General features: G+C 43.5%; 1 protein-coding gene across 5 annotated transcripts in view; it reads right to left on the bottom strand.

Annotated features, from left to right (window-relative positions):
* Positions 1–25,599, bottom strand: part of DIS3L2 (DIS3 like 3'-5' exoribonuclease 2) — a 194,953-nt gene that overhangs the window by 69,039 nt on the left and 100,315 nt on the right. For all 5 annotated transcript variants that reach the window (XM_075157193.1, XM_075157194.1, XM_075157192.1 and 2 more), the window contains 2 exons: positions 9,315–9,427; positions 2,012–2,119 (listed from right to left, as the gene is read on the bottom strand). In XM_075157193.1, the coding sequence (XP_075013294.1) occupies positions 2,012–2,119; positions 9,315–9,427 (221 nt within the window). The remainder of the gene's footprint in view (positions 1–2,011; positions 2,120–9,314; positions 9,428–25,599) is intronic.

Here is a 25,599-nt window from a genome sequence, read left to right as displayed (position 1 = left end):
GAAACAAGAAAGTGCCTGTCTCCCTCTGGGCTGAGCCTGGTATTATTTTTCTAGAAGAAACAACAATTAAAAACCCCAACAACTTCTCAATAGTCAGATTCAAGCAAGGAATCAGCGTGGCTTTTCCTTGGGAGATGCATTAGCTCTAGACTTACTTGCTTTGGAGCAGAAACAGTGGGAGCTCAAAGCAGCTCTCACCTCTAGTAGTGCTGTTGGGCTCTGTTTTGCAAACTCAAGGTTACAATCCTGCTGTACACACATAGTGCAACGAAGTGCTCTTCGGCCTCATGCGTCCCTCACTGAGGAATGTCCTGTCCTCAATGTCAGTGTTCTCATGGCTCTCCACCACCGGCTGAGTTTCAAAGGCCGTGTCGGGGCCTTTGACTCACCTCCCTTTCACCCAGCAGAGCCTGGGAGAGCACGTGATCCTGTTTGGACTGAGATGAGGCTATAGTAACACCTAGAAATACAGGAGACACAGTCTGTCCCAACTCACAGATAAGCGCTTACAAGAATGCCCTGCTGGGCAAAAACCTACAACCACTTTTCCTCTTGGAAGGAGTAAATTCTTCTCCAGCTTTCACCTGATATTCAAATCAAGTGACCTTGATTAAGACTGCAGTCCTGAAAGGCCTCCTAGGAGAAACCAGTTTGCTGAGATGGCCGGAGGCAGTCTGCCTTCCAAGGGGCAGCGTGGTCATGGCCCAGACCACCGCTCCTGCAGAGATCAGCTCCCTGAGCAGGCGTAAGGCAGATGCTGCAGCTCCTCTATTTTCTCACTGACCAGACAGTGTTGGTCTGAACACTGTTTGAAAAGCAAATAACTTATATATTGCAGGGGACAAGAGACAAGATTTAATTAAAAGCTTATTTTAATTAAGACTTGACTATTAGCTGTTCAAAGACCACTCAGAGTCAATAAAAGGCCCACCAAGTAGCTACTATTAGAAGGTCCCATGAGTAATCATGCTGTCGCTATAGGAAGTGGAACGCTTTTCACAGCGAACAAATAAAACCCACCTCAGTGCCAGAGCAGAGACTCACTGGAGAAATACAGATATAACACTGCAACCACATTTTGCTAAAGCACAAAACAAGATTCAGTATCTTTTAGAGCAACATGGACAACAATAAGGAAGTAAAGTTAACCTTTGTGAAAAATTACCAAATTGGCAGAAGAAATACTCTCCACAGAGAGAGTTGTGCATGAGTACAACACTGATTAAAAAAAAATAATTCTGAGTACAAAAAGTGTACTCTGCATAGATCGGAGAGCCCTCTGGTAGTGGCAGTCTTTAGCCGTCCTTGATTAGAGAGGGGACCCTGTGATCACCGAAGAGGAGATTGTTAGGGTTGCAAAGAGTGTGGGAGAGGAAAAGGGATAGAAATAAAGACCTGGGGAGAGCTGGCAGGCCGCTGAAGGCAGCTCGCTGCACTGACAGACAGCCTCCACAACTGCTCCCTGGAAATAACACATGCAGAGGATGGAGCTGTGCCTTTGCTGAAGAGCTATCGCGCTTCATTTGGATCGATGTAATTCGCAGCTCTGAAGAAGAATGAAATAGTCTGTTTACCAGAGAGGCCACAGAGGGATACTGCCCTCATGCACTGCATTGCACAACTGCCTACGAGCACAAGGCAGGCTTGGAGTAGAGGGGGAACATCTTGTCCCACCCAAAGCATTAGCTGCGAGCTGCTGCTGGAGGTAAGACATTAAATGGAGGGGTGACCCAGCAAGGAGCAGGAAATGCTCCATTCCTGAGATTCATACAAATATTCTTCCTTTCCCCACTGTGTTGTGAGATTATTCCAGTTGGAAGATCCACAGTATCTCATCAGTAAAGCAACATGCAGAGACAGTCCTACATCCTCCAGTATTGCTCACCAACAAGTCCTTTGCTATCCACCTGGGTGTTAAGGGATGGCATTTTTACCACTCTGTTTGCAAGAGTAGGGTCTGGCCACCGAGGAAGGACTGATTAGCAGGATGACGGCCCGCTACTCGAGGTACCTTGCCTTCTGGAGTCAACTTCCACATCACAGAGAACGTCAGCCTATCTCGCATGGGATTGAGGCTGCATAACTCCTCACAGAGCAGCTTGGGAAGCATCGGGATCACCTGGAAGAGAAGAGAAGAGGAGAGCGCCTTGGTGAGATATGGGCTTTTAGTAGACACCTGTCTGGGGCCAAGCTTCCCTGACCAGTTGGTAGAAGACAGGCTCAACAATGCACAAAAGGAGAAAATGCGTTAAACCCTCAGGATCACATTCTTTGTGGCAGGAGTGGCTACGTCATAGCTCTGGGACGCATCACCCATGCCAGAGCTACATTACACGGTGAACAGCCATGTAACCCAAAATAAGTAACCCAAATCTTCTGACAGGAGAGGACGGCAGACACTGCTGAGGCCACCAACACTCACATCAGCCCCGACCCTCAGTGAGACCAGAGGGAGCTGTCAGTCTCCCTCCTGCGAATTACTCCCAGCACTCCCCTCTGAGGTATTAAGCACCCTGGAGCACCCTGCATCCTCAGTTATGCAAACACTTCACTCCGCAGCTTTTAAGGTCACAACGTTTGCTCTGTTTTCCACTTCTTTCCCACTGCCATTTTGACACTGGAAAGAATGAGGAAGGCTCAGCACATCAGGAAACTTGATGTTGAAGAAACATGGTTCCGGCAATCAGGAGCTGAAGAGCTTGGATTTGGGAACTGTGTTTCTTGCTTTGCCACTGAAGACTCTCTAGCCAGGCAAGTAATGCAAGTCTGCTCCCTGCGAAGCATAAGCGAAACTTCCCCCAAGCAAACAGGAGTAGTGCATGGCTTTAATAAAGATTGAGCCATGCTTTGTAGCACAGACAGGAACGTGTAGATGTTGGTGAGATAAACAAAAGCACCTGTTTTATGACTATTGAACATGGTGTTTGCAAACAGAGGGAGAACAATTATTATTTTACTATACTCAACACTGTTTGAACAAAATGTCAGCCAACAGAAATTTCTGGCAGGGATTTTTTAACCTGTGTCCTAATTCCTTACAACTAATCAATATTTCTGCTGCTGAACACTGAATTACCAAACCATGAATTACTCACCTGACTACAGCAACAAAGCAAAAGCTTTGGAGCATATTCACACTAGAGCAAACCTGAGCAGCTCCAAGTGTTTCTACCATCCCCAAGTTATTTCCCAGGTGAAGTCTGCAGTAAAGATAATATTTAGCAGCTGTTTAATGAAGCAAACCTAATTATTAGAGTTTCACATTCTTATTTCCGTTCTCATTATTTACCTTTGTGAAGAAGCAGTAACTGCCCTCAAAGAACAACCATATTATTCCTCGTTTGGTGGGAAATGCTCCACTTGGTTGCCATAAAATATTTTAGCTATTTAATTTAGTTTCTGTTTTGATTGCTCTGTGTGCCACCCTGTAAATATAGCACCAGCAGCAAGCCGACTGGCATGCAAACCCCAGCTCTTCCAAACTCCGTGACATCGATTTGGTGATTTCAGAGATCGATAACTTTTTCTACCCGGATGCCAGGGGAACAACTGTTCTTCAAAACAGCAAGAAAAAAACCAGTCTCTGATGTCCATTTTCTCCTCAAGTGCACAAACTTTGTATTTACCTTTTGCTTTGAAGGAAAGACTCTTAAAATATTTAATCACATTTGTGGTTTGGCACCAGACAATGGCTATAAATCCATTCTAATTGCAGTGCGTATTAATGCCAAAAGGTTAACTGTACGGTCTGTGACTGTCAAGGAGTCACTTGCAACATGAATCAGCAGGACTGGTTCAGCTGGAAGGTCACAAGGGCACAGATTATGATAAGCTGTTTCCCGCAACACAAAGGCCGTCAACTCTGTTATTCCAGTTGTGAACAGGACATTAACAATACTGGTACATTCATAACTCACAGATCCAGTACGTGAGCTCTGCCATGCTGCCTGGAAGGACCCACACCACAAGGTTATAAATTTAGCATGAGCGGTGCCAACCCATACCAGAAAGGAGAGAAAATAGCTTTATAGACTATGGGAAATCCCTGCCCATCTAAGATCGCCCACGACCACCATGAGACCCTGAAGTTCAGGTCACAGTGAACAAAGTGCTAGTAATTTAATAAAAGCTCCCATGGCCTTTTTCACCCAAATTAAAAGCTGCAGTTACTAGCTCTCCTCTCTCTCCCCCACCCCGTGATTGATTATCTGACAATGGTCTGTACTTATTGAATATTTTTGTGCCTTAGCACATCCTCTTTCCCTTCACATCTCCCGAAGCAATAACAGTCTGCTAGAAAAATGCCTACATGAAACATGAAAGCCCATCCACGAAGAATAGCCCGAACAAAACAACAGGATGCTTGTTTTAAGTGTACTTGAGCAGGATTAATATCCGATTCAAGAGGCTATAATTCTATGGAAGGGCTTTCAATGATGTGAAACACAAGCAAAGCTTTAACTCAGATCATAATTACAGCACTAAACACTCACCAAGCAATTAGCTGTAACAAACCTACTGTTAAATAGGGAAGCATCAACCCACGTTATCCTTGTTTTACAGGAGAGAAACTTTAGGCAAAGTAACTTAACCCAAGCCATGGAGGAAGCCTCACAGGAGAGCAAGAATTCAATCAACCTCTTCCTGGGCTCAGCAAATACATACATAACATAAGACAATGTGACCTTGTACCGAAGGTATTTCAATTTTATCCACCTCACTGAATTAAAAGAAGAAACCTGTTTTCAACATCAAGACGATAGTCTTGGCTAACTGCCTCCCTCTGCTTTAACATCACGATTCCTCTTCACACTCTACACAGAGAATAAACCAACTGTCACAAGCAGAGAAGTTTAAGTTATAAATACACATTTCCTTTTTCCTTAACATGATACGGTCACAGGCTGAAAGGATTCTTAATAGTTGCAAGCCCAGCATTTAATATACAAAGATGTCACAATTGTGTCACACTTGGAGAGCGAGATGTTTCAGGAGTTATCCCAGGGGTTGCCCAGAAGGAACTTTTGCAATAGGATTATTTCCATCTCTTTCTGAAGGAGAGGCAGGATGAGAGGAGATTTCCCTAAGTACGTCTTTAATGCCCAGATTTGCAAAATATCAGGGTTGCATAGCATCGCCTCAAATAATCCAGAGGTTGCCCGGCATCTTTTAAATGCTTTGCCCTTCCTGTGACTGTCTGCCAAGAGACAGCGGCGTCTGCCAGCTGCCCTGCGGAGTGCCACGGCACGCAGAAATCCAGCGAGCTGAAACACTGCCGAGGGATATCACCTCCAGCGTGAAGTGGTTTCCTTAGCAAATTGCTAAGGATGTGCCTGTGTTGGGGATCACACCGTTCAGCTTGATTTTACTGCAGGTGGAAATAAATTCACCTGGTCTTACACAGGGATCATAAAGCTGGAACAGGGGGGTGTATAAATGTAGTTGAATCTAGAAATGCAGTTGGAGAGACCCAGCAGAGCTAGGGGGAAAAACTTTTGCAATGAAAAAAAGGACTTCCAGCGCCCAGGAAACCCTTTCTAACGAATGTATCAGAAACCAGGGCTGAAGAAAGACTTGGGTGGTGAGAGCTTGTCTGGTTTTCATCCCCCTCTATCAGTCAGAATAATAAAAGACATCATCTCTCCCCACAAGCCTAGCAGGGCCCAAGAGATACTGGAAAGGGCACTTCTCTGAGTGAAATGCTCGCAGCTGTGGGTCTGCATTTCAAATCAAATTACAGACAGAGGATTTCTCTCTCCCTATTTCCAAGTCCTACATGGGAAATCTCCAGCTCTACCGTACGCGGCCTGAGACTTAGTGCTCCAGCACGGCCTGACAGCCCCCCCTCCACGCTATCGGCTCTCCCCGCAGACAGCCACGCGTCCTGGCACCCCGAAGCTGAGGGCAACAAGGGAAAACCAGTGTAAGAGAAGGCACTGCCAGGGCTGGGGGGTTTCCTACACATCGTCGTCCCAGGGTCATAAAACACATATACCTGTTACCATGGCTGGCCACACTGCTTAGCAGCTGGCTCCTCTGCATGGTTTGGACACGGGAAGATCTAACCTCCTGCTTGTGAGAGCCCGTTGTTTTGTTTTGTTTTGCCTCTTTGACTAATGAAGTGCTTCCAGAAACCAAATGCGAGTTTCCAGCCTCGGACTCATTCCTAGGTAACCGGGCAGTGGGAGGGAGCACACGCATACTGGGATGATAAAATTCCCCATTCCCTTTAAAATCAGAAACATCTGCTGCAGCCAGGACTGACTCACCGGCCAGGTTCAGAGCGGGTTAGCCAGGGCAGCTCTCATCAATGGACTCACTGTAGCAGCTTTTCAAGGAACAGAAGGGGAAAATCGATCAGTCAACCAAAGGGAAAAGGGAACAAACTCTGGTTAAGAATAACCCCTTATTTTCACAAAGTTGGTGGGCAGTTTTGCTCCCTTCAAACAACGCCATTCTGCTGGCGCTCTGCTTTGGCTGCCCGCTCAGGCTTGGTTCGGGTTGGTTATGACCACCGCTGACTCCCGGGGTGACCCCTTCTCCCACCGCCGGTCCGATGGGGAGGGATTGTATTAACTGAGAGTTTCCATCAGCTGCTCTCCCCAGAGCCGGGAGGAGGACGCCGAGGTCCAACAATGGGGTGGGCTCAGCAAGCCTCTTGCTTACACACTAAAAGACACTCAGAGGAAATAGGCAATTTGTTTATGAGCCAAGATTTCTGCTCAAGAGTTGTATCAACACTTCCATGAATTCAGATTTCGAGCAACTCTTTGTTACTCAGCCTGAGATTATCAAAATATCAACACCCTGACAACCTGCTGGTGTCAAAAGTGAATGTCTCGAAATCCTTGGACTCCACGTGAAGATAGGCTTACAGTTCCGATCTTTGATCTCCAGTATAAAATAGGACCAGTAAAATATTATAGGGATTTATGGTTGACCTCTCATTTGAGCTGCTTCACACCTAAAATAACACTATAAGATGTGCCAAAAAAGAGGAAACTGTTTAGGTTTTCTTGCTTCTTAAAACCTGATACACTCTTATTTCAAGAACTTTTGACTTCTATTAGACCGCTAGCAATTACACAATAACTCCCCTTTTGGGTACATGGTTCAGGAAAATTAAATATGTGGCTTTATTTAACTTCTTTGGGAGGATTAGCATGGTGCTAACCTCTACCAGAATCACAGCTGTCTTCGGAATCAGTTCCATCAAAGAAAAGCATATTTTCTACAAGAGTCATGCTACCATCTTGTTTCAGACAGTCTGGCTGCTTTCCTTTGCCCATCCCCTCTCTCCTTTTCATCTCTTGCAATTAAAATATTGACCATTTCATCATCTAACCTAGTTTGCACTCTTAAAATATATTTTCTGCAGGGCAGAAGTGTGGGTAAAACACTAATCCTGACAGCTGGGCAAAGGTAGTTGAAGAGCAATTGAAGATTACGGGCAACAGATAACTTATGTTGGCATCACACATGACTGACTGGTAGTGCTGGGGGAAAAAAGTGCTTTGAAAGAAAATTCAATTAGCTTTTGAATTCAACTAGATCTTTATGAAAAATGTCTCCTTTCTATATAAAAATCTTCCTTCTCCCTTTAAAAAAAATCACATGCCTTCAAAACACAGTATTTTGACTTGGAAATACTGCCACAACATCTTCCTGGACTACAGCTTTGCTGCCCTGCAGTGACATCCCCCCTGGGTCAGCCCACATCTCCCATAGTGAGCTACGGCCGTTGAGTCATCCATCAGCGGTGGAAACAGAGCACCGCAGAGCCAAGGGCTTATCACTGGAGAGACTGGAGGATTGGGAAGACTCTGGTGCCAGAACTGCTGTTTCCATGAGATACACATTGCTTCCCACTCCTGGAGAACAGCAAGTCACTGGTAACTTGGTCCTGCACTGCAGCACCTGTGTGCTGTTGGCCACCCTACCACCGACCTAGCTTGGGCACTTCTGCACTGCTTACCGAGACTACTCCACGCAACCCATACCCACAGAGACGTAAAATCCACCAGACTCACTGAGACCCCCTGAAGCTGTGCCTTGCTATTTCTACCCAAGGAAAGTTACAGAACAGCTACTAAAGGTTAACAGCTTGATATCCAACCACTAATTTGTTTTCAATACTGTAAAATAAATCATTTTATCATCTGGAAAGTGTGGAGAGGACACAGTAAGCTACTGGAACAAGCATCATTACAAGACCCTCCCCGGATAGCAACCCTGGGAACATCCAGGAAGGGAGGGGAAGAATCACTCCTAATCCTAAGTAGCAAGTAGGATATGTTTATTTATTATACAAAAGATACCCTGTCATCCCGGAAAAGGCTGCGGAGACAAGGACTTCAGCCTGACTGAATGGGAGTGCGGGGAGAGGCAGATTAATCTGCTCCTATGAGACTGCCGCAACACTCCTCTTCATGCAGCTGATGCTTCAGGCCGACACAGAACAGCCAAGCTTCCCAGCTTCCCTGCACGCACACTGCCGGCGGTATCTGATGAGCTAGGAAATGTTTCTGCACATTCAACTGAAAATGAGACAGGCACAGACAAAACCTGGATGTTTCCTTTCCAATAATGTTAAACTTGAACCTGTTCATTTTTAAAGTTTAGAAGTCAACTTTAAACTTGACTTTAACATTCAATTCTGTTACACTAAAATCTGTACAATTTCAAATATCTTTTCACTGCATGATGAGAGAACATATTTTTCCAGTATTTAGGACACCCAGATAAAAGAAAAGTCGTTAAATACTGTTGTACCTCAAAATGTGAGATTGCACAGGGTGTTTTACACCCTACTCTGCTATGCATCCACTTCTGGGAGGGATTACCTACTACTACTGCACTAAAGACAAAAATAAAACTCTCCACCACCACCACATCTGCAAATTTCAAGCCTGCAACAGCAAAGCAAATGAGCCAGCTTGGGCCTGTCAGGGTTATCTCAGGCTCAGCACAGTGCAAATGTAGCTGTGCGGCTCTGGGCCCTGAACTAGCTCCAGATCAGCAGAGTCCCGTTCACACGGAGCTGCTCCTGAGCTGGCAAGCCCTGGCATACCCGGGTCTCTGCCCACAGACACGGGGTCACGAACTGCTGCTTCACCCCGTGCTCTCTCCGTAAGCTCCGAAGTACTCAGCAGCTATGTTAGCTCTTGCACTTGCATCAATTTACTCATTCTTGTAGGTTTGCTGCAATAATAGCCAGATTTTGATTGCGGGCATCTGAAAATGAAGCTTTAAAATGAATTTATGGTAAATGGAAGACACAGTTGTCAAACGAAAAAAGGAAAAATTGTCCTTACCTTTTGTACTAGATAGACACTAGTTGCTCTTTCGCTTGCTACTTTATCCAGTGCTGTTTCTTCCAGTACGAAGTAGCTTACATCCGCGATGTGAACACCCACTTCGAAGTTCCCTGAAATTGCACAAGGGAGTCAGCAGGCTGCAGGTAGAAATGAACTGCTGACATATTTAACTCTGACCCCTCTTCCCCCTCCCCCAGTGCTACCATATGCCTTATGCTTAGACCTCACAAAAATAATACTTCTGTCCACCTCTTCCATCTGAGATGAAAACCGTGGTCTCTCAAGACACTAGCAAATTCACAGCCACTGTGGCTACAACATACGAGTGAATGCAAATACGAGTGAATCCTCAAGCACAGCGGTGGATATGTGAAAACCCTTAAAAATCATGTGGGTAAGTCTCTCCAACTAGGAGCTTGTAATAGCGAGCCCAGTCCTCATCCCTATGCTGTCAGACAACAGTAAGCAAGAAATACAGGACCCCACCTTACAAGCACACAGGCAATGCAGGACACTGTTTCCCAGGTATGGAGCAGCAGGTCACACATGCTTTTGGGTTCTCAGAGCTGCACTTGTTTCCACTTCACCCTGGTTAAGCCCAAATTGCTGCTGGGGACCTGGAAAGTCTTCAGGCTACGCAGAAGCGCAGCTTTCCACAAGCGGAATATTCCCACTGTTATCCTGCCTTCCCTTCAGATTAGGCTTTTTATCCTTAGAGTCCAGTCTAGAAGTACCTTAATTCAAAAGTTAGGCTAGAGAGGAGTACTACTGAGGTTTTGGCAATAATTTGGATTTGGAAGTAGCCATCATCCTCAGCTTTGGAAGTAATTAGTACCTTGGCCCAAGAAATTCTGGTTTGCTAATCCTCAAAGAAGCCTATTGACCTTTGTTTTCTCTGGAAGGACTAGGCTAGATTTGAGGTGCTTATTTGTAGAATAGTTCTAAGTGCAGCGGGTTCCTAATTATAACATTTGGTTCTTTAGAGGAATTCACTAACTTCTTGGTATCTATAAATATTTTTTCTTTCCCTAATTTTTTTAAAAAGACAACATAATAAGACACCATGCTGGTGACAATCCTGTTTGTTTATACGCCTTGCAAAGAATATTATCAAAGCCTTTCTCTAGAGTGTCACGTTTTTGAAGGACAAATTGTTAATAGCTGCTGTCATCATGCAGTACATCTGTCCGTGTGCCCTTCTAAGGGATACTGGTGCTAGATTTCAGCAGAGTGAAAATGGAAATGTATACGGGCGAAGAGGAAGCGTGAGAAGGCTCAAGCTCATATTAGGAGAGCCACCCAGCCCACTGTGCCCCCAGCTGGGAGTTCAGATAAGTGAGCACCAACCCGCCCTGTGCGATTGTTTGAATTCGTAACAATTTTAACTTAACTTTATTAAGCCATGTTTGCGCAGCACTTTGAGTATGTAAAGTATTATCTTGCTTTTTGTGCAGCTTTTGTACCCTCAACAGAGCACAGATGTAAAGGCAGCAGAAACGCACATGGAAGACGGGAGCACTGGGGTTGAGATTTGTCCACATAACCTACAGTCACTGGAAGGTCCTGCAGAGAGTAAATATGATGGCAGCAGGGGGAGAGGGCAATAATCTCATTGCACACCAAGGGACAAATTCCACCACTCGTTAGGAAGCTGGGAGAAAAGACTGCAAATTAAGGTTCACCTCAGAAAGCTGCCTACAGCTGTGTTGTGATATTATCACATGCCTTGAAAGCTGCTCTACATGGATTAGGCATCCAAGCCTGAAACTACTTAGACAGTAAGTCTTAGACCAACAGTTCAACCAACAGGTTTAATATTACACGCACTCGAAGCCAACACACTCAGAAGGTAAAAAAATATTGAATACTTTGAAGTCAATATTGTAATGTATTGACCCTGCAGGCAAATATTGACGAAAGGAAAAGGAGAGGGGGTCATTACATCATGCCTTTAATCGTACTTTAATTCAATATGTGCACTGTTACATACATGAACTTTTTGTCCTTGGTAGAAAATCGACAAACCAAGAAAGATCTCATTGCATGAGATAATAAAACATGGAGTTAGCCAACGAAAACACATTGAGCAGAGTTAAATTTCATTCAGGTTTCCCACCAGAGCTTCTAAAAGCCGGGGTCAGCGTGAGCCCCCTGCTTTTGAACTTTTAATGGAAATTCTATCTAAATATTTTCTTACATACATTGACATAATGCAAACTGGCAGCTCTTGGGTTTGTCTTGCTCAAGTATGAATCACCCTATCTCCCTCACCCCCAAAAAATTCAGACCAAGAGAACTTGAAGATACAGCACAGTGATCAACCAATCAGATTTCTGTCAAATCACTGCTTTTGAATGTGTAAGACAAAATACCAGCCTAAGCCTGCACAGAAATACCTGCCTACTGCTCTCTCCTGGTTTATTTGCTAATTAAAATGAAAGAGCTTTGTGAATAGAGAAATACTATTCACTAGGATTCTCTTCCAGGTCCACAAACAGTTTTTCTAGTCTCATTAATTTTTATGACAAAGTCACAAAAGGAACATTTCACATTGTAAGTCTTGTGTTATTTCCCAAGGAAAAAAGAAAATGTGGCCTGAATGAAAGGAAAAGAGAGTTAAACCAGCACTCGTTTATTGAAACAGTCTTGTCAGAGAACAGAGGAAAGGGGGAAAGGGTGGACACCACATGGACCACACACCACAGGCTGCTACACATGGTCTACTCCACCTTCATTTTGATGAAGAAATCTACTTTTCCAGCAAACAGAGGCTTCAAGTCTTGGCATGTAGCTCTCCATCATGATAGACTTTATGTCCTAAATTTCCTACAGAAACAACTACTTTACAAACCATAGACTTGCTTCACCCCAAATTTAAAATTCTCCTACGGTGAAGCTAAAGCTGCTCAACAACCCCTAAAGCTAGGTATACACTTCCAGTTTAAGGATTTTTTTTTAAAAAAGGAATTTACATAAGAATGTACAGGAGATTAAGCCAGACACTTCATATGCTGATATTAAAGCAAGAGCTGAAGGAAACGTCTATTGCAATGAAAAATGCTGAAGGCACTTGGATGGCTTCTTTCACTCAGAACCTCTGGGATTTTTCATTTAATATCATTTCATCTGAAAGTGGGTGCAAAATTGTCATCCCATTTGAACTCCACCACTACAAAGCTGCTACGTGGGAGACGTTTAGCAACAGGGAATGCAGTTTAGAATCAAGCAACACATGTTTTATTAACCAGCTGTACCCTATTAGCCCCCCTCTGCAAATACAGAGACACGGCAACAGAGATGGATGGGAGACAGGAGTATTATTTGAAATTACACTATGGCATTGCAAAACCCAATAATGAGGCCCTTTGCAAAAAGAAGCCCTTCTCCCAAGGTCTGCAAGTAGAAATAGGGAAAGGGCTGGGCACTCAGCCACCAAAGCTCCTCTTGGGCCAACGCTCTGTGCAAGAGGGACAGGGTTTGTTGCCACCTTACTGCAAACAACACAGTTCTGATGCCCTTGTGGCACTGCACACAGAGAAGACAATTTCCCATCACATAGGCTGCTAGAATGGCAAAATATAATGGACTTGTATTGCTCCAAGTTTCTAGAAGCCTGGATCCCCTCTTGAAGCTTACCAAGTGATAGAGCTACAAATGGCAGGTCGGGAGGTCTCCCCCAGCACGATGCTGCATTAGGTACACAGCAGCTCTGGAAAAGGTTTGGCTCCTTGATCTGGGAATCTGGTGTGTTTGAACCCACTCCAAAACCTTGTGTGTGTAACATTGATAGGATGCTAAAATCAAAGGAGAATTGGTGACACCTCACAGAAGAACAAAGAACAAGCTGTTCCTTTTTTTTTATTTTTTCACTGATGATCTCATTCTCTACGACAAAACAGTTCAAAGAACTTTTTTTCCTTCTTTATCGAGGAAAATTATAAACAAAAAAGGATTAACAAGAAAGAGCTGGAAGAGAAGGAAAAGGCCCTTTCAGTCTGTAAATGCTCTATAAAAGCTGCCAACCCAGCAAGTCATATCAAGTATTTGCCCCAGGAATTAAAAAGTTGAGTTGAATGTATTTGAACATGTGCAAGGGAACACACTGACAGCAAATCCCTCTTCTCTGTCTTCAGCAACTCTAATCACTCCTAGCACAAATGAAGAAAGATCAAGCAACTCCACTTCATACCTTAGCCTATGCTAATTTTAGGGCCATGCAACTTAAAAATGCAACTCTTCAAGGGTAAAACAGCAGAAGATAATTCCCTAGCATGCAGACATATTCCCCTTTATTTTCATCTCACCTTCAAGCATCATCATTCTCAGGAGAGAAGACAAACACTAGTAGAGCGTTAAGACAACTTAAAATTTAATACCAAGGTTTTTGTAACTACTATTTCTTACGCTGTCTTTACCTCTCAGTTAGGGAGACACAGAAGAGTTCAAAGCAGATTGCAAAGTGTTTGTTCTAGCCAGAAGACAGCCAACTACCTACCTGCTGCCGGCAATTAAAGGTTCCCTGGCTAGACTAAACTCTTGCAGCAAATAATTACAGCTCTTTCCCATTCCTCTGCCCTGGGGGTGCCATGCTGCTGCTCTTATCTGCAAAACAATATTTAACGCCTTGCAAAAGTATGAAAAACTTGCATAAAGAGAGACAAATGAGGCCTTTAACCTACATGCACATTTTGTTGGTATTAGCAGTGCTACAGTAGAGCATGGGTCTTCATCAAGGCTCAAGTTCTCACATGTGATCATGGGCAAATGGGGAGCAGGGAGCCTCTACAGGGGTCTCGTTACAGAAGGGACAGCCAGAGGGGCAGCAGACAGTAATAGGGGTGGACACAAAACAAATACAAGTTGCACGGAGGCAGAAAATGGCACTGAGACTTGGGGAAGCTGCTAGAAGTAGCAAGGGACCATCACAGATCTTTAACACGTGCCTTTAAATGAAGGAGCTGATCCAAGCCCAAACATTTGTTTCTCTTCGGCATGTGTATGTACATCCACAGCTCAAGCGTTACAGAAGTGTCCCTCTTGGGACAGAGAGAGAAGAAAAAGAGAGAGCAAAAAGAGAATGACAGTGTCAGTGGGAGAAAAGAGCAAGTGGGAAAGCAAAAAAAAAAAAAGAGAGAAAGAGAAGAGTTTAATACAACAATAAAAGTAGAACCATAGAAAGAGCGAGTTATTTGTCTGCTCTGGAGCCTGAAGACAAAGGTGGGTGGCTTTAAATCTCAGCTGAGGTTACTTTTCCGCCGCAGGAAGCCAAGCTATTGTTCAGAAAATCAGACAGTGTGTTTTATTTTACTTATTTTAAAATAACAAGGAAAGTGCTTAAATTTTACTTGTGTGCCCTAGGGCCATTTTGCTGTTTGAAAGCGCAGTGCAACTGAGCATAAATCCATTAACTTGTTTACCAGGAAACCAAATTTTTTTAAATTATCACATGATGGTCCTTTAGCCAACCGAAATGCAACTAATTACACCTTTTTTTAAGCAAGTAATAGCTTTTTCCTTCTCTAAAGGTCTCTTCCTTGACATAACCTCACAAAAAGACTCTGACAAAAACAGTCAGAATCCTCTATCTCAAGAGAGCAGGACAAGTCCCTGGGGCGCAGAGTAGCAACTTTTCCAACCAAGCATAAATATGACTTCAGTAAATGTTGCAACAACTTCAAAAGAAGAAAAACTGTCTGCCCAAACAAACAGTAAGCACCTCTAAAGGGTAATGATCCACAAAATACTATGTACTACCAGGCATTGCCTCTAGGAGATGTCCCCATCCAAGCCCCTCTGCCACTGGTTCGCATGAGAAACATCCCACAGAAACAGCCCCCTTCACCCACCAGCCACAGAGAGACTTTGAAACCATCGAGAACAGCCTGGTCAAGGTTTCAAGATATTTGAACTCTTCTTTGAACTATGCTTAGTCACTTTTTTCTGGGTTTGTAGCACCTGGAAAGGTAGCCAAGGTCAGGCCCCCGACTCTTCTCATGGGGCGAAGGGAGAGGGAGCAGTGGCACACGCAGCATGTCAGCGCGGCCACTCCATGCGCCTGCATCAGACTGCAAACAGCAAAAGGGCTGGGCTTTTCCTTTGCTTCTTAAATCTGAATTAAAACCATTACTTCCTTTCAACCTGTCCTGGTTTCGGCTGGGATAGAGTTAATTTTCTTCCTAGTAGCTGGTATAGTGCTGTGTTTTGGATTTAGGATGAGAATAATGTGATAACACACTGATGTTTTAGTTGTTGCTGAGCAGTGCTTACACTAAGTCAAGGATTTCTCAGCTTCTCACACTGCCCTGTCAGCGAGGGGCTTGGAGGTGCACAAGAAGCTGGGAGGGGACACAGCCAGGACAGCTGACCCAAACTGGCCAAAGGGATATTCCACACCATATGATGTCATGCTGAACAAAAAACTGGGGGGAGTTGGCTGGGGGGAGTGCGGCCGCTGCTCGGGAACTGGCTGGGCATCGGTCAGCAGGTGGTGAGTAATTGCATTGTGCATCGTTTGTTTTGTATATTCTTTTATCATTATTATCATTTTCCCTTCCTTTCCTGTCCCATTAAATTGTCTTCATCTCAGCCCATGAGTTTTACCTTTTTTCCCCCGATTCTCTCCCCCATCCCACTGAGGGAGAGTGAGCGAACGGCTGTGTGGTGTTCAGCTGCCTGCCGGGTTAAACCACAACCCAACTTTTTAACTCTTTAGCCTTTACAGATCACTTTTACATCCTTTTCTTCAGGAGCTGGGGTGATGTAAAGACAAGAAAAACTATGATTTTTCTCATCTAACTGCACAAACTCAGGAGCTGTGAGATGGACTGAATCCTCAACGTTAGCAGAACCGAGATTGGCCCCAGTTATTCCAAAGTGAGAAACTTCCAAAGTGAGAGATGACAAGGGAAGGGAAAAAAATAAAAATAAAAACATCTTCAAATGTTAACTCTTCCCATACTGAAAGTCTTGGCACTTCCTGGATTTCTGGAAGTATCTGAGAAACCACTGATAGGAATGGTGATGTTACAAAGCGATATTTTCAGCAATCCCGAGAGAACCGGAAAACAGTCAGAGCATTTCATAAAAATAAAGCATAACAGGTTTTTTGTTATTTTCTTTTTTTCTTCTTTAAGTTAAAAGGTCAGTGTGGGACATCAAGAAGTCTAAAATCCAGAATAACTCCTACCTTCTTTGTAGTGACTTTTAAAGCACTGTTTTACACAGGTCTGAACTACCCTGACCTTTGGCCATTTTGTCTCTGGCATCAACTGAATGTTATGGAGACAACTACGATTTTACAAACCAGTTTGGGATTGGCTCCAGGTAAGGTACAAAACAAAACTCATGTGTTCATTAAGTGCAATGAAGGACAAGCAAAGATGAAAAGCAGAAAAACATACTAGGAGAGGAACCCTTCCTGAGCAGAATACTTTCCAGAGTTTTCCATGAGCCATCAGCAATTCTTTAGATAGTTTCAGAATTATGAAGGGACTTTATCTATTACTAAATTAAATGCTGGGAGCAGGTCTTCCATGTGAATTGCATACAGTTTTTGTCTGTAGCAGCTAATAAATTCAGCAATGTCCTAAAATCCTTGATAGAATTTAAAAGATACCTTTTATATCTCAAAACAAAGCCAGGACACCTCAATAACATGGCACTTCACACGTCGTGCATTATGGAGCCCCGAGTTTTACACCCAAACCAGCACAAGCCGAATCAGTTAAGCACTGTTTCAAATACTTTAGCTAAAGTTAGCATTTAAAGCCCCTGCGAGGAAGATGCTCCTCCACCACTGCCCAGCTCTGAAGAGTACACTCAGAGATGGCTCTTGGTCACCATGAGACCTTCCCAAGCTCTCAGGAAAGTGGGAGGGTTGATCGTCCCACGGGAACACAGGGGGTAGATCTTTGTGCTGGTGGTGTTCTCTGAACTTCCAGCTCCCATGAGCTGGAAACACCTAAGCTGGTGATCGATCAGAATTCAGGTTTCCAGACCTCACGAACATATCAGGATACCAAGCCAGGGAAACATAACACACGAGTGTCCTGTCCTGTGGGTCACCAGCAAACCCACATCAGTTCTTCATCACCTTGTGACAGGAGATGCTGCCATCCAGAATGCACCTACTGCCTACACCGTACCTTCAATATCTCCTGAGGAGAATAAAAGAGCTCTTCTATGCAAGTAGTACCACTGCACCATTAAGTTGGATACTTACACAAGGAAGGAATTCTCCTGAGGGAAAAACACTAAATACTCAGAAGGACAGAATTTACACAGCATGTACTAGATAAAACATTTAATTGCAGACTGAAGGACACAGGGAATGATATCCGACAGAATAAGCACACAGCATAAAGATTTGTTCACACTGCTGAGCAAGGTACAGGCAGGAAAATACAGACGAAAGCGGGGCATAAGTATTTTAATAGTGAAAGTCAGGTCAGAGCACAGGACAGTTGGGGACAGTCAGTATAATGATGGAAAATGAAGACAATGTGCCATTTCTTTGATATATCAAATGCATCCAGCATTGGCAGACTGAGACCAGACACAATAGTTCCTTATGCAGTGATGCCTATGTCCCACCTTCTGCCCGTGCAGGTTTTCTCCCCATTCCTATGCTGGTGCCTGTTTACACTGCAGAGGGTCATAGGTAAGCTCATTTCCTCTGCGCCTGCACAAGTGCCTAGCAGACTTTGTGAGGTGCCAAAATAGCAAGTTCCACTTAGAGGGTTTATGAATTGTATTGATTTCTTTGCAAGATTCAAGTGTAATGAGCAAAATGAAGAGGAGTTACAAACCTCAGATACATCAGATTTATCCACTGAATGCCAGTACTTGCTATATGGCCATCTCTGGAAGAACCTCTAGATGACTACTTATGACTTAGACCCAACATGAATCTTTGCTACTCGGAGTCTATCGCAAGCACTTGGCAGATGGATCTTCAACCTTTCACCAAGACAAGATGTCAAGCAGGACACTGAGGCAATGACTGTGCTGCTGTGAACTCAGATCCCCACCTCGGAAAGCACTCCTTGCTGGCAGGGAGAAGTTACCAAGGGGGACTCCTAGCAGTCTCTTAACAACGAGGTTTCCAGCCAGCACGAGGAAGGTAAAAGGACAATTTCTGGCATTCATGTCATGAATTGTTTTTATCACTATTCCAAAACCCATTCAAGAGGCTAACTCTATCAGGAAATCAGTATCTTTGAATTTAAAGAGATAGGAAGTGGCACCCAGCAGCTTTCGAGATGAACTGCAATCATTTTGGGTGTAGGATGTCATCCTGTTCCTGAAGTGAAGGTTTAGAGTGGGGAGGGACCAGCCTCTCTCTACTGCTAGGTCAGTCTCTTTTGTGGCATCTCTACTGAACAGAGTAATCCAAGGCGGGGTGAGCATTCCCAGGCATTCAAAAAGACCTTGGGATTTAGTGCTAGGCCAAACACGTACAAGGTACTTCCACTGAACAGCCTTGACATTTCAACTTCTTTGAGAACAGAAGGCAGCCACTGAGATTTCACTTTTAGCCATCCAACTTTTTTGTTTATTTTTTGAAAGACTTCCAAAATATTTCCATCTGCACCTGGTTTTACTCTGTGTAAGTAGCATAATAGTCAACAATCAAGAAATACCGTAGTGAATTGCACCGTAAGAAGATGTTTTTCCTGTTCAGCTGGGTTCTGAAACCCTTGCATTGCAATAAATTAGAAGTTAAAACAATAGCCCAGTGATTCTGAGGGATCCTGCCATTTAAGAAAGTTGATAATAAAGAATATATACAGCAGTAACTTCTTTGCTGCCTGCATGCAACAGAACATATGACTGAAGTTAACCATGTGGGAATTTATTCCTAGCTATTTGTACCCTTTTAAAGTTTATCTTCCTCGCATATCTTTTGACTCTTATCTGCTAAATTTACTGAAAAATCCTGTTTTCTCTAGCTCTATCCGGTCATCACCTATCATTTGTGGTTCTTCTCTAAAGACCCTCCTGGTCCCGGAGATCCTTTTTCATGAACAGAAGTCCTAGACAAAGTGCTTTTAGGTCTCTTTGTACAGGAATTTCTGGATCCTTCCCCATTACCCAGGTCCTTAAAGGCATTTGGGTTTTTTCTTCAATATACAACCAGACACTATTGTTTTTAAGTCTGTATCCACAAATATTAGTGAGATCCGCTGGGACACAAAACCCTGCGCCTCTAAATCTTTGGGGAATTGTCCCAGGTCCTGAATTTATGAACTGAAACAATCCGGAAGGCAACTTTGCCCAGAGCATCTCTCCTCCCTGCAGGAAAGTAAACTCATTTTTATGAGTAATTCTACTGGTATTTGCACATCTGTTTGCATGTTCTACATGGTCTTCATTAGATTAGTCCTTCATAGACAACCTACCTTTTATTTTGTTTTAATCCTGTGTCTTTTTCCCCCTACAGCTTTCTTTGTGTACTGTCAAAAAAAAAGCTTTTGAGATAAGGATGGAATCTTTATAAAATATCTATACTTGATACAAAAATCCAGTGCAATATATATGCATTACCAATAACAAATCCTGCCCATTTTTGCTTAACCAAGCTTTTAACCAATCTTCTCACAAGTAGCTTTCAAATATATGCAAAAAATGTTTTAACAAATTATGTTCCAGCAATCAATGCTCCAACCAAATCCAAACTTTCTTAATCTCCACCTCAATACCTTATCACCCAGTTTAATGCACTTGCCTGGGGATTAGGCTCAGTCTATTTCCCTTTCAACCACCATCAGTTTGGGGCAAGATGCCCTATTTCCACTCAAGCTGAGGGCAGCCCTACACTGTCAAGTTGTCTCACTGATTTCAAGAGAGATGTTCGGTGGAGGAAAGGTGATGCAATTCGGCCCTCTGATTCCATTCAACCCCGCACTTGGAAATTGGAAGTGATGTGTGTTTCCACACACAATCCCATATTACTTTAAAAGAAGAGGCAAAGTATACTGTACGTGCTGCAGTTCCCCAGCGTTACAGGGGATTACATTATGGGACACAGCAGGGATCTGGATTTGGCACAGACCCGAGTGTAGTTTGCGTATTTCAAAGAATCTGCAACCACAAGCCCTCGATAGGAAGAAAGGATATGTACCTGTTTCTAATCACTGCAATATGTCTTTTTCACTTTCCTAGTGACACAACAAAAACCCACCAGACTAATCAGCAGGTAACAGGAGAGCTGAGCTAATTATGTTCGATACCAAAGGAAAAACTGACCAAATGTTATGCACAATCCCACTCCTTGTAGGTCTTCTTTATTTTTCCCATAGTTGACTCCTGCAATAAATTTAAGTAAATTGCAGTTTATGGTCATTTTACATTTGACTCAATATCAATGTGGGGTTTCTGTCATGTTCTCTCTAAGCTGAGTCTGGTGTCTGTTCATCTTAAACATCTTACAAAGAAGGAAGCATAGTAATTTCATAATGTAACTTTTGACTAGTCCATTCTTCAGTGTTTATCTTAAGCAAGTCAGCCCAGCATGACTTCAGTTACAAACTCTTCCTATACTCTGTGCTGCAGGAACCAAATGGATTAGCTGAAAGGTCCTGTACCTTGTGTTGCTAGAGCAAATTTCATCCTACAGTCCTTAAGGACTTCGCCAGAAGGACAAAGCTGAATAGAAGAGAGAATATTTATGTCTTAAAAAGCAAAATATAAGTGCACACAACTTTGCAAAATTAAAACAACCCAAATGTTTGCAACCTACATCAGGAAAGAATGAGGATGGAAGGAGAAGAATAGCAGGCAGTCACCTGGGATGGCAGATAACACCTCAGGGCTACCAGGGCTCTACAGATGTTTTTCAGGCACAAGACACTGGAGCTCACGCACTAGGGATGTCTACTAAGGTGTCCATGAAGTCTAAGAAAAGCAGCCCCAGTATCCATTAGCCTGCAGTAGACAAGGGATAATTTTACCAACGTTTGGCAAAACACTGGTTGGTTTTACCAAAATGTGTGAAATAGGCTCCTTGAACATAGGTGTAAGTCCTCACTCTCTGCAGATCTGTTTCTGAAAACTGCAGCCCACAGTGGATTCACTGGTGTCTGCTAAGGAGAAAGGTCACGCTGCACTCTTCCCAGATTTGGGTCAGTAAGAGAAGCTCTCCTCCTTGCTTATACATTTTCATGACATTTATAGAAACACAATATATTTGAGCTTTTTATCCCATTCCCCTTAGGTATATTTGATTTCAATTGACCAACAGGTTGAACAGATTTAAAGGGAAGGGAAAAACCAGGGAACAGCACACTGCAGAAATCTCATTTGCTTAGGTCATCAGGTAAATACTGGGAAGATTCAATAAATGTATCTATATATGACCTCGCTCCAAAATGCAGACAACCAATGTCACTAAGGACATAAAAACCAGGGCAAACAGCCTGTAGAATGTATTTCTGTTCTGCAGCACAACAATTCCTTCTAGAATAAGATTTAAATTACTTAAACTTGAATTACTTTGTGAAAGATTGTAGGGATACAGGAATGAAAGAACAACAGACAACTAACCATGTCAGTCATCAATAAACACACAAAAAGAGGTACAGAAGCTCTGTCAGTATGGCCAAAGTACTGCTTTGAAATCAGCATGAGAAGACCTGCACACGGGTAAGACAACCTCTCAGAAATGCACCCCAATCATTTTGCTGCCTCCTTCGCGTCACAGCCTGACATTTTACTAGATGGAATTGTCTGCCTCTAAATTTGTCAAATTTCATTTCTGTTCCTACCAGTAAGCAGCCTTCAAACACAACTGCATCAGTTGTGTACATTACCAGAAATACAAACACCACTTGCTGATGATTCCCAGAAAAGGTTTGGCAAGTGTGGGAAACTTGCCTGGTGCCACTGAGACATGAAGGTCACCTGGCGTGCTCTTAACATGATGAGATCAGAATAAATCTTTAAATGCCTGCACCCTGGGTGAAAACATTCAGTCTTGAAAGCGGTACGGTTGTGTCCTGTGAATGCTCTGCAACATTCGTACAAACCGAGAACGGCTCTGTTGTATGCTCCTGGCTGCAGTAATTTGCTAGAAGACGTGCAGAAAGGATCACAAAAGAGTATTGACTGAAATGAACTTGCTTAAAACCTCAAACTACCCTGAAACAGTTCTACAAAGGCTGTAGAAACTAGGTGCAGTCCAGATCCATCTTTTACTCCAAGATTATGCTGAGTCATCTAAATGGAGTACAGTTCGTTCATACTTCTAAAGCTGTTACATAAATAACCTTATTTTCCATCTTTATTGGAGCTGATCTCTTTTAAAATATACACTCACAAATGCAAATAGCAAGCTTACCTCCCTACTGCTATCATTAAACAATAACAAGCAGCACGACTGTTAATCAAAAGCAGACTCCAATATAAAATCCTCTCAAAACCAGACTGGCCCACTTAAGACATATATCCCTGAAAAGTTTCCAACGGCTGCAATATCCTCCTGCGAGCTCCATTAAAAATACAGCTATTCCCACAACCATTCCGTGTTCCTTTACTAGTGACACTCTGCTACTGGGTAGTTCTTCATGATAGATTTGTGGATTACTTCTGCAAAAAATTCCTTTCCATCTTTTACTGAGAATGTAGCATGGGCGAGTCCTCCATCCAATGACTGGGACTGATAAGGGTTACACTGAGAAGTTTTAAAACTAAGCAAAGGTGCAAAAACAGTCCCTTACCTCTCTGCTTGTTGCCTAAGATACTTCAAGGCAAAGAAAATGCCTCAGTCTTGAATAAATTAGCAACAAATGCTTGAGGACAAAGACAATTTCATTCTTCAAAATCCTCTGAAATGCACTGATTTAGCTGTCTGATAGAAGAAGTGCGGGCAATGAGTGGTTTCTTTTTTCTTGTTATTACGGGTGCTAGCTATACACCAACAGAGAGAGATTTTCTGAATTGGGTTCTGCATTCTCTGTTGATTTTTGGAGATCTCCTGACATCATGAGGATGCCAGATATGTGGTTTGCTCATGCTGGGGTTTTTTGGTGGTGTTTTTTTTTTTTTTTAAGTGTTTTACATATGGGCAAAAAAGATGGAAAAAATAATAATTTCTTGTAACCACGTTTACATTTGGAATAAAAGCCATGTTAACTCTTAACACAACTTTGCCCTCATGAGAGATGCAGCCTTGCCAGCCCTGGATAAGCTCTTAACCTCTGAAACGACTCTTTGTCATAATAATTGCAGCTAGCATAGCAACTTTTAAAGCCAAAAATCCTCAGGGTACCTCCGAAACATACCAAGAGGCTCTGTTACGCACAAGATTGAGGTTCCCATAGGGGCTCTCCTTAACACTGAAGAGTTGGGAACGGCCATAGCTTTGCAAGCAAGTGAACGCAAAGAAGTGAACCCAAAGGACTTCTGCCACTGGTTTTGAACCTTTCTAAATTTGCAAATTCCTGAAAAATTTTAAGTCAAAGTACAGATATCTTAAGAAATTTCACACATGCTGATGGATTTATACCCCTGCTTTTGCCGGCCACATTTCATGGGCCTATAATAGTAAACTACATAGTGCTACAGCAGTCAGTGGACCACAGGCTGAAAATCACTGATTAAGGCTATCAGCTCACAGTGGACCAAAAAAGTAATGAATCCAGAGAGGTTCAATTTGCATGCAAGAAAATGTCCCAGGAACTTGTGATACAAGATGGATCTGGATGTCTCCTGCCAACTGCAAAGGACAGGTCTGAGGGCTGAAGTCCCCAGTGCTGGAAGCTGAAGAGAATAGTCTTCCCAGCTGGGTAGAGCCCAGTCCCGTCCAGGAACAGGTTGATGGTAATGAACTAGCTCTAAATGCTACTTCTCCATCAGCATGCAATATAAGGACTGCAGTGAAGAGTGCGTATGTCAGGTAATATAAATACACACATTTCTGTTACTTTCTCCTGCTAGGAACAGACACTATGTGATGCTCATACCCTGGTTGAGGATCTAGCACCTTGTCTGTTGGGCAACAAGCTCTGCAGCTGTATCTCTGAGGTGACACCTCAGAAAGAGGCACAGGATACAGCTTATACTGCCAGCCGCATGTGAAACAGATATCCCTTATAGAAGGCTCGCAAAATAATGTTTTGATTGGGTTCTTCAGATCAGGAAGTATTTGAAAAATTTAACCTTTGGAATTTAGCATTTCAATACCGAACCATGGTTGGCAGAGGAAAAGGTTCATGAAATGCTGGATCAAGTTTGTGCCTCAAACTGCAGCGCATTGGGAGGATAACGGACAAGAGTCCACCAGTACAGTTCTTGGTTGCTTTTATTACTCATCTTCACTAAAATGATTCTGCAAGCATCTCCTTGCACAACATCAGGAGCCTTAAAAATGGAGATCGACGTGATTCCAGCTACCAAACTGAACATCTCTGCTTCAGAGATATCTCATGTTTTAAACAAACATTGCAGCACAGATACAACGCTGATATTTCCTTCCCCTGCCTGCTTGGGGACCCATGCTGAACCAGTCGGCCAGCCGCCATGCCTGCTCGAAGGATGCAAAGGGTTTCCTGCAGTCTTTTTATGCCGCTCGCTCCCACTCGGCTCCTCAGCTCCCTCCCTGACTGATCGTAACTGCATCAAAGACCACGGCCTGTTTTCCTGTCTGTACTTCCTTCTGAGCCACAAGGTCTCCTCAGAATAAACACCACAGATTTCAAAATAAAAGAAAGGGTATTTCCACAGCAGTTGTTTCCACACCGATTTAAAACCTGTCCTTGGGACATTCACCAGCATTAAAACTGGCTTTTCCAGGGGGTGACTCTCCTTGGCCTAAGGCTGAGGCTGAGGCAGGGCTGTGATGGAGTGTGGGCACCACTCGCATGGCAGACCTGAGGTCGAAAGGAGAGGCGGAGGGCACAACGCCCAGGATGGGCACAGATAAGATCACTCTTAAAAAAGGCTCCAGCTCAGAGCACCTTCTCATTGAGAGGTGCCTGGGGTGGAACAAGCCTGTTGGGGGATGCACGGCTCCAGTCAAAGGGCAGAGAACTGGCACACAAAAGGGCTGCTGCGAGCAGGCTCCCAGTTAATGGTTCATGGAAAATGAGACGTGTGGGTGAACAAAGACCTTCGGGCTGGGACAGTCACCAACGGGTGCATTCACTTGTCTGCCTCTTGGATCTTCTCTGAGGCTCATCTGGAGGAAAGTGGGGTGTGTAATGATCCTGAGATGGATGTGAAACTTTCAAAAACACTAAATCCACACTGGATTTCCCATCCTATAAATTTTGGATACAAGCCAAGC

The sequence above is a fragment of the Calonectris borealis genome, chromosome 9, assembly GCF_964195595.1.
Source record: "Calonectris borealis chromosome 9, bCalBor7.hap1.2, whole genome shotgun sequence".
Classification (NCBI taxonomy): domain Eukaryota; kingdom Metazoa; phylum Chordata; class Aves; order Procellariiformes; family Procellariidae; genus Calonectris; species Calonectris borealis.
The sequence above is the reverse complement of the archived record's forward strand: the minus strand, read 5'-3'. Positions and strand labels throughout refer to the sequence as shown.